Source organism: Hyperolius riggenbachi, chromosome 1, assembly GCF_040937935.1.
Source record: "Hyperolius riggenbachi isolate aHypRig1 chromosome 1, aHypRig1.pri, whole genome shotgun sequence".
NCBI classification, from domain to species: Eukaryota; Metazoa; Chordata; class Amphibia; order Anura; family Hyperoliidae; genus Hyperolius; species Hyperolius riggenbachi.
Genome location: NC_090646.1, coordinates 523,175,023 through 523,193,886, shown reverse-complemented (window position 1 = coordinate 523,193,886; position 18,864 = coordinate 523,175,023). Strand labels below are relative to the sequence as shown.

At 42.2% G+C, this 18,864-nt stretch overlaps 1 protein-coding gene across 2 annotated transcripts in view; it reads left to right on the top strand.

Annotated features, from left to right (window-relative positions):
• Positions 1 to 18,864, top strand: part of HECTD4 (HECT domain E3 ubiquitin protein ligase 4) — a 218,182-nt gene that overhangs the window by 76,121 nt on the left and 123,197 nt on the right. For both annotated transcript variants that reach the window (XM_068245864.1, XM_068245855.1), the window contains exons 8-11: positions 303 to 495; positions 8,789 to 8,950; positions 16,910 to 17,023; positions 17,129 to 17,269. In XM_068245864.1, the coding sequence (XP_068101965.1) occupies positions 303 to 495; positions 8,789 to 8,950; positions 16,910 to 17,023; positions 17,129 to 17,269 (610 nt within the window). The remainder of the gene's footprint in view (positions 1 to 302; positions 496 to 8,788; positions 8,951 to 16,909; positions 17,024 to 17,128; positions 17,270 to 18,864) is intronic.

Here is an 18,864-nt window from a genome sequence, read left to right as displayed (position 1 = left end):
CAATTGAACAGTCAGTTGTTGAAGGTAAGTGTTTCAATCATTCATGTCGCAAGAAGTCCTTCTCTTCTTCTAGTAGGTATATTTTTCCTTGAAGCAATTGGCTGAGTAATGTTAGCACATATCTAGGCTGATTCTGTTTGTATACACCAAATTACATTGCTTGCTTGCTTTTTTTGTTTTTCAGTGACATCACAGTGCTTAATCACAGACCATAGTAGCAAAGTCAATAGTTCATTGGTTGGGGAACCTTTCTACTGGATAACTCGGTTTGCTCTAATCATTTGTTTAAATCTTTGTCTTAGGGAGACAACGGCGTGTATGTGGCAATCCCTCTTCATGAGCGCATTATACTAATGAGGAAAGAGGGGGAGTCAGCAAAAAGTATTAATGAAATGCTGCTGAGTCGATTGTCTAGATACAGAGCTTCTCCTTCTGCCACCCTCGCTGCCCTGACTGGATCGACAATCTCCAATACTCTGAAAGAAGACCAAACTGGTGAGTACAGTTACGATGCTCAATAGTCACTATGAATTGCTACACTGCAAGGAATCATAGATTTTGAACTGATGCAAATTTGGTTGCAAATTAAGGGTTAAGATTTGAAACTGAACCAGTCAAATGCAGTTGCAGCTGATTTTGATTGGTTCACTTTTAGTTCACTTACAAGTTGCAACCAAATTTGGATCAAGTTGAAAAATCTAACCTCATCATTAATTGTATTTTATGTCCTGCTAAAGAACATTGCCTCTTGTTACTAAATGAGGCTGAGCAAGTACGCAGAACATAAAATTTCCTTCTCTTCACGGAAAATTTTAGAGTTTTTTTTTTTTTTTTAATCAGGCGCCCATTAATGATCTTTATTGTACAATCTTGCTGTTTCTATGTAATATGAGGGACTGCCTAAAGTATCCATTCAAAGTACAGGTAGTCCCTGACTTACGAACAACCCGCGGTTACGAACGGCACAAAAATGGGAACAAGTAAAAAAAATGTTTTTTCAAACAGACCTTATAGGTTTTGAGAAAATCAATAAAAAAATTGAAAGGTTCAAAGAAAATTGTTTTTTAAAAACAGTAAAATAACGTTTTGCTGCAGTACATTATACTATATAGAGAGTTCCAAGTTCTGCATACACATTTTAAAGCAAACCTATGATCCAGCACTGGATAAAGCGGGACAGAAGGAGGCACAAAGGGGGACAAGGATGAGAGGTGGTACAGAGGGACACAGAGGTGGCACAGATGGAATCCCAGAGAGAACAGGGGGACAGAGGTGACACATTTGGGGCAGAGGTAGCACAGAGGGGGGCAATGAAAGCACATGGGAACAGAGGTGGCACAGAAGGAGGTATAGGGGACAGAGATGGCACAGTGTTCCGACTTAAGAACAGATTCAGGTTAAGAGTGAACCTACAGTCCCTATCTCATTTGTTAACCAGGGACTACCTGTATATGCACTCATTTTACCCTTTTATTACATCATTTGGTAAGATCATGCAATCAGGATTATATCATTACTGAGCATCTATAGGAATGTTTGTAGATCTCTTGCCTTTGAGCTTTCTTTTTCAGAGTAAGTACCATATATACTCGCATATAAGCCTTCCCCCCCCAGAAACCAGGAAAAAATTATTGACTCGCATATAAGCCGGGGGTAGGAAATGCAGTGGCTCCTGAATTTCAATAATTAGATTAGGTGCAGAAGGTGGAGCAAAGGAGGTATCAAAAAGGGGTGAAAAATCCTAAAAGCTACAATTAGACTATACTGGGCTGAAGGCAGGCAGATCTCTTTGCAAGTAAAATCTCCCGTAGAATCTGCAACTCGGCTGTATGCATTACTTGTGCTCACTGTCAATATTACGGTGAGCACATATACATAACCTATACTGCATACAGTGACTTAAGATTAACCCTGCCTTACAAGCTCTGCCTGCCATCAGCCTAGCAATCTGTCTTAAGTGCCAGTCTTTACCTTTGTTTTCAAAGCAATCCAGGAGCCCTCTTTAGCTCAAGAGGCGTCATAAGGATGATACAGCGAGAGCTTACACAGGCACACATGCTTTTCCACGCTCTGCACAAGCTCTGCCTCCTGGCGTGCTGTATGTGCGGCTGATGGAGTTGTGCCATATCTTTGTTTTCGGATCAGCCGCGGAGCCAGCCTCCTCTTCCTTCCTGGGCATTAGATGCGTGGCTTCCGGATCACACCACATGGCATGGCCTTCAGGATCACATCGGGCTCTGTGACCGTGAATCGCCGACGCTCACATTGCCTGCAGGCCACGCCCCCTTCTGCTTAGGAGCCTAGCAACGCTACCCACGTTGCTCGCAACAGCTCCATCTCCCTGCCAGGCGCACACCCAGATCCATGATCCCCTTCTAGCACACACCCACATAGGAACCTAGCAACGCCGCCTGCGTTGCTAGCAACGGCTTCATCTTTCTGGCAGGACGACATTCTGCCCACCCACACTTCTAAATCCAAGACGTCCTCCTCGCTGATCCAGGATGAAAACTTTGCTCCGCTCCCGCTGGCCATGATCCAGGTATGCCCTCGTAGCCCAGTCAGCATACCTAAACAAACATACATCACTCGCCTATAAGCCGAGGGGGGGGGGACTTTTGAGCACATTTTTGTGCTCAAAAATGTGGCCTATATGCGAGTATATACGGTAGGCTTCTTCAGGTCTTATTTTATTTATTCCATTACACTGTTATTGTGGTTGTCCTTTGTGACATGGCAATATTTGGGAGTAGTTCTCTGGAAAGCATGCCCTCCCATATGTCTGAATCCTCCCCTTATTAGTATGAGTGTTCATGTAATCACTAAAGTTGTTCCAAAAAAAATGGGACTTATTTTTAAATGTGTGTTCTCCAGTTACTGGAATTTGTGGGAGCTGAATGAGAACTTTGCAGGGGCTCACCTGATTTGGAACCTGCCAGTTGATTGACAAGCTGTTGGTTAAGGGCTCGTTTCCACTGTAGCGGTGCGGAATCGCCTGGATTCCACCGCAGAAGAAATCGCATGCAGGTGCGTTTTTTTACGCGTTATTTTACGCGATTACGCATGCGATTTCGCATAGGTTAGGCTATGTGCGTTTTTAACCATGTCACTGCCTGTGTTAATTTACATTGGTTCCTATGCGGAATCGCATGCGTAATCGCGTAAAATAACGCGTAAAAAAACGCATGCGATTTCCCTATTAAATACATTAGCGGCGATTCGCATGCATTCCACTAGCAGGCGAATTCGTTGGCTCTTTTGTGCGTTTTTTCACCGCTCATAAAAACGCACCACGCAAACGCTACAGTGGAAACGGGTCCATTCACTTGCATTACATGTGCGAATCTGCATGCGTTGGACGCATGCAGATTCGCGATAGTGGAAACGAGCCCTCATAGTTATGCAGCTCTAAAAATCAAACTGGCTTCTGCAGAGGTTCGGCTCAGCCACTGTACAATCTAGTTGCTGTGGGGCCCATGTTATTGTATTGTAAGTACATTTTGTGATCATCCCTTGTATTACTCTGTATTAGCTGTCTTGTTAGTTTATAATCCGCAGAATATATTCTTTGAAAAATAATTACTTAGCAGTGGTTTTGTTGCTTAATTAATTCCTGATATAGCCTGCTTCTAATGTTTCAGTGATGAATCCCTTATATATAATGGCACAAACCATCTCAAGTAGGCATATCTTATAACTGTGTGACAGTCTCCAACATTATCAGGAACAAAATGTATTCTTCCATGAAGAATTTTGTAACCTCCACAATGACCTAAATTCACTAAACTTTATCAAACACTTTATCAACTGTTTTATAATTTATCTCATGGGTAAAATCTAATTTTGAATTCACTAAGGTGTTATATATTTATCAAATGTTATATCGATAAAATGTTCAGTAAATCTATAACACCTTAGTGAATTCAAAATTAGATGTTACCCATGAGGCAAATTATCAAACAGTTGATAAAGTGTTTGATAAAGCAATTGAGGCCTATGAAGGTACCTGTAAAATACTTTCTTTCAGCATCTTGCACCCTGTACGTGGGCTCCTCTTGGGAACGTCATTTGTTGAAAGTCTTCTATATTTGTAGAGGATATTCCTGGCTGTGGGGAGATTAATGCCCAATTGCTAGGCATGGTTTCCCTTTCCAGACTCATTAGCATCTGGAGCCTTATTACTAAAGGTTTTTTATTTTTTGTGTGTACTTGTTGATACCATGGCCAGGCCTCTCCAAAATCCTCTCTCATAATTTTCTTAGCATTTGTACCTTATTTGGTCTTCCTTATTCTAATGTTGGGTGTTAGGATAATTGCAGGTGTAGGGTTTTATGTACTTTTTGCCACATTCCACAGTTTTTAGTTTGAATTACAAAATGGACTAAAATTTACCGTGCTTAGTATGTCTGACTTTGAATGGGTTTTATAAGTATTGTAGAAATTAAGTTTAAATATCTACATGTTGAAATGGTATGTACTTTTTCACAACTGTGTATACCATAAGTGTATTTACAATCATTTTGATTAATGTGGCTACAGACAGCTTTGAGCTAATTTTTGATCAAACCTTGAAAAATTAAGTCTTTGGTGTGCATAGTAACCTCTTTGGGGGTTTTATCAGTTAATTAACCAGTTTCTGTTTTAGATCTGAGTAATTTTTGGCATAATTGTTTTAGGTTTTCTTTATTAAATTATATTTAGAACAAACTAGTAGCCATCAGATGTTGATTCATACAATTCATTTTCTACATCCACGAACAAGGGGCTGTTGAATTTCCTGGCCAAGCCTGACCCGGAACATTTTATTGCCCAACACGTACTAACTTTGTAAGACTTATGACAAGGGGCAATATAATTTTGGAAAATTTCATCTCCTCTCAGCCACAGAGTTTTGAGACTAGATGGTGCATTATCTAAACATCTTCTTCACTTGAAAGGAGGGCCTTGGTACAAGAAACAGACACCCCTAAAATTTCCTAACGAGAGATTATGCTGCCAACAATCAAATGCAAAATTGTGTTTCCATTCTCTTTCATTTTAAATTGCATATAACGGTACATACAGTGGGTTGCAAAAGTATTCGGCCCCCTTGAAGTTTTCCACATTTTGTCACATTACTGCCACAAATATGCATCAATTTTATTGGAATTGCACGTGAAAGACCAATACAAAGTGGTGTACATGTGAGAAGTGGATCGAAAATCATACATCATTCCAAACATTTTTTTACAAATAAATAACTGCAAAGTGGGATGTGCGTAATTATTCGGCCCCCTGAGACAATACTTTGTAGAACCACCTTTTGCTGCAATTACAGCTGCCAGTCTTTTAGGGTATGTCTCTACCAGCTTTGCACATCTAGAGACTGAAATCCTTGCCCATTCTTCTTTGCAAAACCGGTCTAGCTCAGTCAGATTAGATGGACAGCGTTTGTGAACAGCAGTTTTCAGATCTTGCCACAGATTCTCGATTGGATTTAGAACTGAACTTTGACTGGGCCATTCAAACACATAGATATTTTTGTTTTAAACCATTCCATTGTTGCCCTGGCTTTATGTTTAGGGTCATTGTCCTGCTGGAAGGTGAACCTCTGCCCCAGTCTCAAGTCTTTTGCAGTCTTCAAGAGGTTTTCTTCCAAGTTTGCCCTGTATTTGGCTCCATCCATCTTCCCATCAACTCTGACCAGCTTCCCTGTCCCTGCTGAAGAGATGTACCCCCGAGCATGATGCTGCCACCACCATATTTGACAGTGGGGATGGTGTGTTCAGAGTGATGTGCAGTGTTAGTTTTCTGCCACACGTAGCATTTTGTATTTTGGCCAAAAAGTTCCATTTTGGTCTCATCTGACCAGAGTACCTTCTTCCACATGGTTGCTGTGTCCCCACATGGCTTGTGGCAAACTGCAAACGGGACTTCTTATGCTTTCTGTTAACAATGCCTTTCTTCTTGCCACTCTTCCATAAAGGCCAACTTTGTACAGTGGAATAACTAATAGTTCAACAATCATTTTTATTGAAAGATATGTAAGGCAGATAACAAAGGAACTGTAACATTGTATATACGCATTTTTACATGAATCTGAATTCAAAGCAGGCATATGCATGACTAATAGTTGTCCTATGGACAGAGTCTCTCACCTGAGCTGTAGATCTCTGCAGCTCGTCCAGAGTCACCATGGGCCTCTTGACTGCATTTCTGATCAGCGCTCTCCTTGTTCGGCCTGTGAGTTTAGGTGGATGGCCTTGTCTTGGTAGGTGTACAGTTGTGCCATACTCCTTCCATTTCTGAATGATCGCTTGAACAGTGCTCCGTGGGATGTTCAAGGCTTTGGAAATCTTTTTGTAGCCTAAGCCTGCTTTCAATTTCTCAATAACTTGATACCTGACCTGTCTTGTGTGTTCTTTGGACTTCACGGTGTTGTTGCTCCCAATATTCTCTTAGACAGCCTCTGAGGCCCTCACAAAGCAGCTGTATTTGTACTGACATTAGATTACACACAGGTGCACTCTATTTAGTCATTAGCACTCATCAGGCAATGTCTATAGGCAACTGACTGCACTCAGATCAAAGGGGGCCGAATAATTATACACACACCACTTTGCAGTTATTTATTTTTAAAAAATGTTTGGAATCCTGTATGGTTTTCGTTCCACTTCTCATGTGTACACCACTTTGTGTTGGTCTTTCATGTGGAATTCCAATGAAATTGATTCATGTTTGTGGCAGTAATGTGACAAAATGTGGAAAATTTCAAGGGGGCCGAATACTTTTGCAACCCACTGTATAAATGTCCATACGGGGTTATGGCTACTTGATAACACAAACTTGCTGTTACTCCTTGAGCAAACCTGTGCTAAAAATGAATTTGAGATAATTTGTGTATGCAATAGTCAAGGTAGAAAGATTTTTCCTTTAGTCTCATGTTCCTACTTTTGGTTTAAAGAGAATCTGTATTGTTAAAATCGCACAAAAGTAAACCTACCAGTGCATTAGGGGACATCTCCTATTACCCTCTGTCACAATTTCGCCGCTCCCCGCCGCATTAAAAGTGGTTAAAAACAGTTTTAAAAAGTTTGTTTATAAACAAACAAAATGGCCACCAAAACAGGAAGTAGGTTGATGTACAGTATGTCCACACATAGAAATTACATCCATACACAAGCAGGCTGTATACACCCTTCCTTTTGAATCTCAAGAGATCATTTGTGTGTTTCTTTCCCCCTGCATCTCTCATGCACTGAAGTTTCAGGCTGCTTGTTTCTTCCTGCAAACAGCTTTGCCCTTGTCTGTAATTCTTCAGTATGTGAAAGCCCAGCCAGCTCAGAGGACGATTTATCCAGCTTGTAAAAGATAAGAGAGCAGAGAGAAGCTGCACTAATCTAAATATCACACAGGCAGTGTGCAGAGAGGGGCCTTAAAGGGGGAGTTCATAGCAGAACCACAACACTGAAGAACTTGGCAGCCTTCCAGACACAGGCCGACAAGTCTGACAGGGGAAAGATACATTGATTTATTACAGAGACTGTGATAGCAGAAAGTGTTACAGTAAGCCAGAACACATTAGAATAACTTTTGGAACTTGTAGGATGATAAAAAACAGGATGCAATTTTTGTTACAGAGTCTCTTTAAGGGCTGCAATTGAAATGTGAAGTTTTTAACAGCAGCCATGACAGAGTGAGGTAGAATCTGGTTTATTTAGCTCTGGGGAGAAAAGGAATTACCATTTAATGTTTTCAGCACGCTGTCCTTATCAGAAGTCTGTGTGCAGACAGATGCGGTTTTTGCCATTTACTTTTCAGGAGAGCCTGAGCTGCATTTGACTGCTTTTCAACTACCTCACTTTTATAGATAGAATCACAGCTCTATTAACTCTTGCAGTGCAAAGAAAAAAAATGTAGGCTGAACACGGGCAAGCTCTTAGTTGAATAGGTACTACACAAATCCATGTTTATCATCATTTCACTTGACCATTCAGGTACATTTTAATCTGATTTTAATGAGGCAGTAATGGTCGGTGTACTGTTGCAACATTTGAGCTCTGTCCGATTTCAGCCACTCAGTCAGGCTGCACATACAGGAAATATGGCTGTCCAGTTTCTGTCATCTTATTCTGCTGTTATTGAGTTATTCTGTGACACTAGTTATTTTTACTCTTCTTACCATTATCTATATAATAGTTCATAAATCATTTATTTTGATTACGTAGGTTCTCCACTTCCAAAGAAGTGACATTGAGTGGATTTTCTCATAGAGCAGAAAATGTGTTTGCAGAGGGCAAGAGGCTAAAACAAGGGCAAGTTATGAGGTGGGGTATCATCTCAGACATTTGTTTACAAGGGAGCAGCTATTCATGCAGGAGCAGATAAAACACTTAAAATATAGATTTTATAACAAACCATATATACAAGTGACCTACAGTAAGTGGCCCTTTCCTTTGACTACAAGCGTACACTAATGATTTTTCAGAGCGCTCCTGACATGCGATAGGCAGCATCTGGTGGCAGTTCCCGGAAGTTGATTCAAGGTCTTCCCGCAAGCTACTTTAGAAACATTGAATTGAAATCTGTGGCTCACTTACATATAATGCTCAGTTGGGACAGATTTCCATTCCTTGTAAACATGTTCAAAACGATAAATGCACTTTTAAGCACATTTGAGTCTAAATAGAAAATAAATAATTAAACAACCAGTCTTCCAACACTGATCTCTAGTGCACATGAGGAAATCTACGATGTCAGTTAAAATATCAATATGTCCTGTGTAACTTGTCCTTTTTTTTTTCCACAGCTGCAAACACAAGTTGTGGCCTTCCCTTGAAAATGTTAAGAAAAACTCCCATGTACACATGCGGCACATATTTGGTTCTCATTGTCCCTCCCCCTGGTGGATCAGGCAGTTCAGCAACCCGATCTCTGTTTGGTGGAACTACTGGGTTGTCCTCTCTTAAGAGTAAGTTGTGAAATGCCTTGTTGGCTTTTAGCTACTCAAAAGCTTCATAAATAACCACTTTGATGGAAACTGTGTCTGAAATTGGGGTTATGATTCCATCATATAATTTTCAATTAATTTTTTTAGGATGATACATCTCTTTTTGTCATCTACTTGATATCAACTATGCTGTTAAAATAATGCAATAGCTTAGTTTTTAAATATTCATTTATAAATGACTAGTAAAAAAGCCCGCCAATTAAAAAATGGGCGCTAGGCTACTGGTGCTCTGCCCCCCAGCAACGTGGGCACAGATGCATCCCGCTCGCCCGTCCTCCACTGCTGTCTGCCGTATATGCACACAAGGAGATGTTGCTTGCTTGGCAGTTGTAAAAAGCTGTTATTTCCATTAGTCCCACATGATGGGGGCTGGAGATTACTTCCCCTTCCTGAAAGGAACAGGAAATGCAGTAAGGCTTTAAAAGCACGTCACACCATGCAGACCTCAGTGCTTTTCCTGTCCCTCTCGGGATAGGAGGCAGTAAGGTCCAGCTCCATCAGTGAGCTGAGGGTGAGTAGGCAGGTCTGGCTTCCCGCCGTCTGGGGGATGTCTGTGAGGCGGATCCTGGTGTGGAGAGTCTCGGGGTGAGCAGCCTGTCAGGTCCTCGCGTGGGGTGCCATGCGGATGGTTCTGCGGGGACCCATTAAGCGCAGCCATCGGCTCTGAATCGCCAAATACCGTGCGCTTGGCGTCCCATATGGATTGTGTCTTCTTCCGCCGGAAGTAGTCAGGTGTCCGCAACTTCCGACTAAGTCCGGGATGCTGATTGGCCAGGGGCTTGTCGTGCTGCAGGAGGAACCTTTTGGTTAGCCGCGGTTGCAGCTAGAGCGGCTTTTGGAGGCGCACACTTCCGCCTGGTGGGACACAGGTGGGCAGCGTGGACCGGAAGTGCACTCGGCGTGCACTGGAGCTGATTGGGCGCACCTGGAGGCTGGCTGGAGGCTATTTAACTTTGTCTCGCCAGCACTCCGTCCCTAAAGCAGCCATGGAGAGCGCAGCAGAGTCCTCTCAGGGCCGGGACAGCTCAGCAACAACTTCAGCGGAGCAGGTCATATAACTTTGCTGATCATGATTGTTTGCTGATTTATATGTTTGCTTATGTTTTCCATACTGAGGGGTCTTGTATTTATTATGTGTTTTTACAGGATTCGAAAAAGGATGCCAGCATCAGAACCTAGAAAAAGGTCCTGTGGCGTTTGCAAAAAATCTCTTTCCCATAATTATTTAAAGCCTCTTTGTCACGGTTGTACCAGGGGCGTAACAAGGTCCCACCGGGCCCCCCTGCAGAAATACTGAGCGCCCCCTGGGGCCCACTTGGGGACGTTTTGGGGGGCTGGAGGGGTTGCAGCATGAGGGGAAAGCCATGCTGCACTTCGGCGGGGAGGGGGGACGGCCCCCCCCCCTCACCTCGGGCTCTCCCCTCAGGAAGTCGCGTCAGACACTAGAGGGAGAAACATCCGCAGTGGAGCGCACGGAAGGTATGTATCTGGTGCTGCCCGCCGCCTGCATACACAAACTTTTCAACGCTGGAGGGGAGCACAGAGGGGAGAGCCCAAGGTGAGGGGGGGGGGCCGTCCCCCCTCCCCGCCGAATTGCAGCATGGCTTTCCCATCATGCTGCGACCCCTCCAGCCCCCCAAAACGGCCCCAAGCGGGCCCCGGGGGCGGGGGGGGGGGGGCTGCAGGCCCTATTGTTACACCAGTGGGTTGTACTAAACGCGTGGTTGATGGGGAATCCTCTTTAAAAAGAATGATGATTATGTTTCAGGAAGAGATGGAGACTTATAAAAATTTGAAAGAAAATTTAACTCCTCAAAATGTTCCTAGTCCTAATCCTAATGCATTAAGGATGCATTGGAAATGTTACCTGAGGTTCCTAAATCCTCGTCGGTAGAAGACGAATTATATGAAGAACTGTTAGAACCAGTAGGTCCTTTTCCCATTCATGATTCCATTATGGAGCTCATAGCTCAAGAATGGAAGGAACCGGACAAAGAATTAGCATTTCATAGGACGAACAAAAGGTTTCCTATTGACGATGTCAAATCAGAAAAAGTGTTAATGCCTAAATTAGATCTTGCTTTATCTAAACTATCAAGAGATTCTCCCATCCATTTTGAAGACACGGGAAATCTAGACGTGTCAGATAAAAAGATGGAAGCACTTTGGAGATTTGCTTGGGGATCAAACGCTGCTTCTTTTGCTCCAAATTTGGCCAATACTTGTACCGCAAGGTGTTTGAATATTTGGCTGACAGTTTTGGAAACAAATCTTAAAAAAGGAACTCCACATAATGAAATGCTGGGGCCTGTTTCAGTTCTCATACTTGCAGCCAAGTTTTTGTGTGACCTTTCTCTTGAAGCGATCAGGATTGCGGCCAAATCTGTGGCCTTAATCAACTGTGTAGGAAGATTTGTATGGCTAAAGGGATGGGGATGGTGATTTGACAGCAAAAAGCAAGCTGTGTGCCCTGCCTTTTGAAGGTAATCTTCTTTTTGGCTCTGGTCTAGAACAAGCTCTGACCAGGGCATCAGAGGATAAAAAGGTTTTTCAATCAAAGAAAAAAAAACTTTTTCAAGAAAAAGTTTTTGGAACTTTAGGAAAAACATTAAGGGCAAGCAAGATCAGAATAAAAAGTGGCAGACTCAAAAGACAAATAAATCAAAAGGATTTATGTTTAATCCTTCCCAATCCAACGCAGAAACAAAGCCTTTTACAGCAATCCCAGCAATGACGGTCCAGAAGGTGGTCGGTTGACAAATGTATTTCCTTTTTGGGAAAAGATAACATCCAACAGCTTCATTCTAAATATCATTGCTCTAGGCCTGAAGCTGGAATTTGTCAACCGTCCTCCGACAAAATTTGTTGCAACAAAGATGAGTCAGAGCACTCAATTGCAAGAAGCTATGGAATCGGCTGTAAAAAATCTGTTTCAAAAAGGCATGGTGGAAGAGGTGCCTGCTGTGGTCCCAAAGCCCAATGGGGAATTCCGACCAATCGTAAATCTAAAATACCTCAACCAGTACACAAAATATTGCAAATTCAAGATGGAGACATTAGCGTCCACAATTCTTCTTCAGAAGGATTGTTTTCTCGCATTGATAGACCTCACAGATGCATACTATCACATTCCGATTCACCTGTTCTACCGGAAATATTTGAGGGCTGCAGTGTGGGTTCAGTCCACGTTGGTACATCTGCAATTCAAAGCATTGCCGTTCGGACTGTCTGCAGCTCCTCGAATCTTAACCAAGGTGATGACGGAGGTGATATCATATCTGAGGTTAAAGGAAATAATCATTGTCCAATATCTCGACGATCTGTTATTGACTGCTCGGGATGCGATTTCTCTTCAGGAAAAGATTGTACTGGTTCAGAGTATCTTGATCCCAGACCAAAGAGAGTTTTTTTTGGAAATAGTGTTGGACCCGAGGGATCAGGCTTCGTTCATTCCTCAAGACAAAGTGGTATCTCTGATTGTGAAAGTCGAGCAGTTCCTTTCCGCAAAGAAAGTGTCTATCAGACAAGTAATGTCACTACTGGGGAAAATGTCCTCCTGCATTCCTGCAGTCAAATGGGCTCAGGCAAGATTCAGGATCTTACAGCTAATGTCATATTAGTGGCCCCGTATTGGCCCAAAAGGGCTTGGTTCTCGATGCTCCTGTCCTCATCGATTGCGGAACCGAGGAAGTGGCCTGTGAGTCAGGACCTGTTGAGTGAGGGACCAGCCAATTAACCAAATTCAGAGCAATTGGCTCTGACAGCCTGGCTATTGAAAGGCTAATCCTTCAAAGGAAAGGCGTTTCAGGGAAGGTGATTGAGACTTTGCTTCAATCTAGGAAGCAAGTCACTTCTGACATTTATCTTCGTATTTGGAAATCCTTTTTGTAGATTTAATCTAGACAAACCAGGGTTTATTGAGAAGTTATCAAATCCCAATGTTCAGGATTTTTTGCAAAACGGGTTTGATATGGGCCTCAAGTTCAGTACGCTCAAGGTCCATATTGCCCTGTTATCAGTCTTTTTTGACGTTTCCATAGCAGTGGATCCACTAATTAAGCGTTTTGTTAGAGCCGTTAAACGGAAATCAGCTGTTAAGCCGAAAGCAATGGCTCGCTGGGATTTAAATTTAGTCTTAAACATGTTCACTGGTTAACTGTTTGAGCCTTTACAAGACATTCCCCTGAAATACCTTTCCTGGAAGATGTGCTTCCTTATTGCAATTACGTCAGCTAGACGGATAGGAGAAATGCAGGCTTTATGTATTTCTCCTCCGTATATGACTATTTCGGAACAGAAGGTAGTCTTTAAACCTCCTCCAGAGTTTTTCCAAAAGTGGTATCTTCTTTTCCAGTAAAGCAAGAAATTGTCTTGCCATCTTTTTGTTCGAATCTGAAAACTCCAGGTGAGGAGAAGTTTTCCACACTGGATGTTAGGAGATGTTTGTTAACCTATCTAGATAGGACCAAAGATTGGAGGAAGGACAGTACCCTTCTTTTACAGTTTCAAGGTGCAAGGAAAGGGTTTAAAGCTTCTAAACCCACTTTAAAGAGAACCCGAGGTGGGAATTAATTTTACTATTGGGGCACAGAGGCTGGTTGTGCGCACTAAGACCAGCCTCTGTTGCCCCATCGTGTGCCTCCATGTCCCCCCTGCTCGCCGCTATACCCCCCGCATTGCTGGCTGTGTCGCCAGCTCAATGTTTACCTTGCGCTGTCAGTCAGCGCCGCTCCCCCGCCTCCTCCGCATCGGCGCCACCCGCCGCGTCACTTCCCTCCTATCAGCCGGAGGGAAGGGACACGGGCGGGTGCGCCGATGCGGAGGAGGCAGGGGAGCAGCGCTGACTGACAGCGCAAGGTAAACATTGAGCTGGCGACACGCTGCGTGTCGCCAGCAATGCGGGGGGTATAGCGGCGAGCAGGGGGGACATGGAGACACACGATGGGGCAACAGAGGCTGGTCTTAGTGCGCACAACCAGCCTCTGTGCCCCAATAGTAAAAGTAATTCCCACCTCGGGTTCTCTTTAAGCAATTGGTTGACTGAAACACTTTCATTAGCTTCTACTAGTTCAGACTTGGTGCCTCCAGTAGGCTTGAAGGCACATTCTACGAGAGCAGTATCCTCTTGGGCAGAAAAGGCATCCGCTTCATCTCTCAAATTTGCAAAGCAGCCGCATGGTCTTCTTTTCACACTTTTATAAAGCATTATCGCCTAGATCTGCAGTCGAATCAAGACATGGCTTTTGGAATTAAGGTTCTGTCCGCAGTGGTCCGCCCTGAGGAGGTAGTAATCTGGAAGTCTCTCCAGCCCCCGTCATGTGGGACTAATGGAAGACCAAAGTTACACTCACCGGTAACTGAATTTCCATGTAGTACCACATGATGGGTCTACTAATACCCGCCCGGAATGGTGATTAAAGTAGAGATTAAGTATGTACACATGCAATATGACAAGATAATTGGAAAATACACTGAGTTCTGCATGGTGTGACGTGCTTTTAAAGCCTTACTGCATTTCCTGTCCCGTTCAGGAAGGAGAAGTAATCTCCAGCCCCTATCATGTGGTACTACATGGAAATTCAGTTACCGGTAAGTGTAACTTTGGACTTCCCACAATGCAATGAGGTTCACAGACAGCAAACTGTCAAGTCTGGAAGCACGGACACACACACACAGGGACAGGACACAGGGGTTTTATTATATAGGATTTAGGGCCTGTTTCCACTGGCGTTTTGGATGCGAGGCAATCCCCGCATCACCTCTCATCCCTCAGCAAGTACTTCCGGTTGTCTACCGTACAACCGTATGCGGCGTCCTGTGGCTTCCCATCGGCGGCTATGGGGACTCTGATGCTTGCTGCGGAAAACTGCAGCATGCTATCCATAATTTACCCCGCGTCGCATCGCGCTGGATCGCGTAGGTAAATTCACGTCAATGGAAAATACACCATTGACGTGAATTGGTTGCAGTTTCCTTGTGTTGCGATGCGGAGCGGTTTCCGCGTAGCAACGCAGCCAGTGGAAATGGGCCCTTAGTCATTTTAAAATGTGTGTATATGTGTAATTCTGCATAGCTAAACAGCCTATGCTAAACATGTACACAAAGAGTCCTGGAGTTGCAGCACAAAGCTCATATTTATTAAGCAAACAAAAGCAATACAGCAGCTGCTGTATTGCTTTTGTTTGCTAAGTAAATACGAGCTTTGTGCTGCAACTCCAGGACTTTTTGCTTATACATTTGGAAGGAACTGGACACCCTCAGTTGCATTGCACACCACTCCTATCTATCTATCTATCCTATCTATCTATCTATCTATCTATCTATCTATCGATCTACTGTGATGCCTAAACAATGCTTGAACAATTAAAATTGAGTGGGTATCCTGAATTATTTACTGCACTCTACTATTTGTCACGACAGTGCCATTTTAACATGAGGCAGTGCAGTGTATGGTCATAGAAATACAACATGGCCTCAAAGTTGTGTGACTGAACAAAATTCCAAACAGCAGTCTGTTCTACAGCTCACACAACTCACGTAAAGTACAAAAAGAATCAGGTGCTGAACTACATTGACGCCTTGCTGTCTTTCTCTTACCAGGAGTTATATAAAATAATTTTGAAAGTACTTTGTCAAATAAGCCACGTATACACTTTAGATTTTTCTTGACCAAAGCAATTGCACGTGATTATATTGGACAAAAATGTTTTGTCTATAGCTATCCTTAGATTTGGTTGAGGTGGTTGATAACAATCCTTTGTGAAGTGTTATGAATGCAGTGGAAGCTTCCTGCTCATCCTCACCCCTCAATAGAATAGAGTAGGCTCCTGGACCGTGTTCTGTTTACTGTAGGAAAAAGCCCATGCAGCTTCTGCTGTTCATACTGGTGATGACATTTTAGTATTTTATAAAAAAAAAATGGCTACTGTCTGTAAGGCATTTATGTGCGTTACTCATCAGGGTCATCTTTCTTACCAAACCAAACACCCTTAAAGAGACACTGAAGCGAAAACAAATTTATGATATTATGATTTGTATGTGTAGTACAGCTAAGAAATAAAACATTAAGATCAGATACATCAGTCTAATTGTTTCCAGTACAGGAAGAGTTGAGAAACTCCAATTGTTATCTCTATGCAAACAAGCCATTAAGCTCTCTGACTAAGTTAGTCGTGGAGAGGGCTGTTATCTGACTTTTATTATCTCAACTGTTCCTGGACTATTTACTTTTCCTCTGCCAGAGGAGATGTCATTACTTCACAGACTGCTCTGAAAGAATCATTTTTAATGCTGAGTGTTGTGTAATCTGCACATATTATAGAATGATGCAATGTTAGAAAAAACACTATATACCTGAAAATAAAAGTGTGAGAATATTTTCTTTGCTGCTAATCTTCTAGTAATTATTCATAGTACACAACCAATTCATTATATCATATATTTTTTTTCGCTTCAGTGTCTCTTTAAGTGTGTGAACATTTGAAGATTATCTCCATGTAAAAAAAAAAAACCCTTAAGCACCCCCTGGGTGTACAATTCCTTTGCTAGATGGAGATTGGCATAGTCTTCCCACTAATAAATACAAAACTATGAGATAATTTTGCAGTCAGTCAAGCTAGACATATGTTCTTACTGTGAAATGTAATTTTTCTCTTCCTTTCTCTAAAAAGTAGCGATTTGCACCTGTAACATCCACATTACAGCCAATAAACAGCAGAGTAGGGAAACATTCCGAGCAGAACATTTCATTTCGCTGGGATTCTGACTGCATGGAAAGCAGTAACAACCTAACAGAAATTCTAACCTTTCTTCACTCTATTCAATATTTAAATTATGTAATTGGGCTCTAAAAATTTATGCTAATCATTTTATTTTTTTGTAAGTAGTAAGGTCACTTCTATTTATTTATTTCTATTTTAGTTCTTGCTTCCAGTCTGGTGTTCAACATTTCCGATGGGCAGTTCACAAATCGAGCCGACCTCATTGATGCTGCTGGCAGCTCTCTTGGACGTGGGGCATTAGTAACTGGGCTTGGTAAGAGACACGGGACCTTTGCGTTTCCTGTTGTAGTTACCATAGTTTTTTATATAGCAGGTGCTTTATCACCTTCTGAGCTTAACCTATGATTTTTCTTTGTAGGTGCTTGCTATGATACCACGAATAACATGATCTGGACCTGCTCCAATGATTATATTGACCAGTGGTGTAATCCAGGGAACCAAGCTTTCCATGTAGTTTGTCAAAGATTAGGAGTTACACATATCATTGCTGACCCAAAAGGTACTTTTATTTGCAGTTTGCAATCTTTGTTAACTTTGATATATTTAATTGTTGCCTTGAGGTGCTTGCATTCTGGATTTTGTTATACATATTCTGTGAATGCTAGCATAAATTGGGCTAGTAGGAATTTGTGATAAGGTTGTGATAAGGTTGTTTGATAATCTTCTGCTAAATCTGCCAGTATTGTAAAAAGCAGCTTCTGTTGCCTCATTTATGTAATTGTTGCCCACAAATCAGCTCAGAAATCAAGCACAGTGTGTCATGTTTGAACAATTTTATAGCAAAACTGCTTTAGTCTTTTTCATAGGTGGTTCTGATTTTTGTTTATTTTATTAATGATGTAGGTGTTTGACATACCTAATTTTTGCAGGGAGTAGCATTTCTAGCCAATGTTTTCTTTCTTTTTTATGCAAATATAAAATTAATGAAATCTATAAATACATGCCAAGATAAATACAGTAGACCAGTGACAGTGATCTAATGTGATCACTCTAAAGGTGGCCACACACCATACATTTTTTTAAATATCTGTTCAGTTTAAGAATTGCAATCAATTTTTCTGACTGATTGTAATATTTTTTAAAATGTGACCAATGTACCACACACATATGTTCAGTGTTTCCCTAATTATGTTAAAAATGATTTGAAACACTGAGAAAATTGCTAGGGTGTGTAAATTAGTAAATTGACACACCATACAATCTTTAGAAAAATTGAAGAAAATTTTCCAGCATTCCGGATCGATGGAAACCGAAAAAAATGTGAAATCAGATTTTTCAGTTGACTAAAAAAAAAAGCTTTCAATTTTCTTTTGGGAGATGCAATTTTATTTTTTGAATTGCCGTAAAATCGGATAATTTTATTCTATCCTATGTGGCCACCTTTATTGGCAAGCACAAAAATTAAAAATGGTATTTTAACAATTTATGAATTTTCACATTTTAATATTTTTCTGGTATGATTTCTTAAATTGCTGTCTTTCTCCACTTGTGAATTACTGAAAAAAATGGGTACAAACCAATTTTTTTTTTTTTTGGGGGGGGGGGGGGGGGGGGGAAGAGACTAGATGCCAGGTATGCTGTATGAGGGGACCACTAGACCCCTTGGATTGCTTTGAGGGAGGGGGGCCACTAGGCCCACCATAGAAACAATATGAGGATATTCTATACACACACACTTCATAACAAACAAAGTTTTTAAGATACACTTCCCAATTAAGGACACATTGATCCAGTGGATTTCTGAAATATTAGAGGAAGACTGGGAGGAGATATTTTCTTATCTGGTATCCCCAGTGTTAACCTCCTGGGCGATAATCCCGAGCTGAGCTCGGGGTATATCGCGCAGGATGATTTCTTAGGCCCTGGTGGGCTGATTTGCATAATTTTTTTTTTGTTACACACAGCTAGCACTTTGCTAGCTGTGTGTAACTTTCGCTCGCCGCCGATCCGCCGGTACACGCCGTGCCGCGCAGCCCCCCCCCCCCAGACCCCTTGCGCAGCCTGGCCAATTAGTGCCAGGCAGCGCTGAGGGGTGGATCGTGACTCCCTCTGATCCCGCCCCATCGCCATGGCGACCGGGGAAGCCCAGCAGGA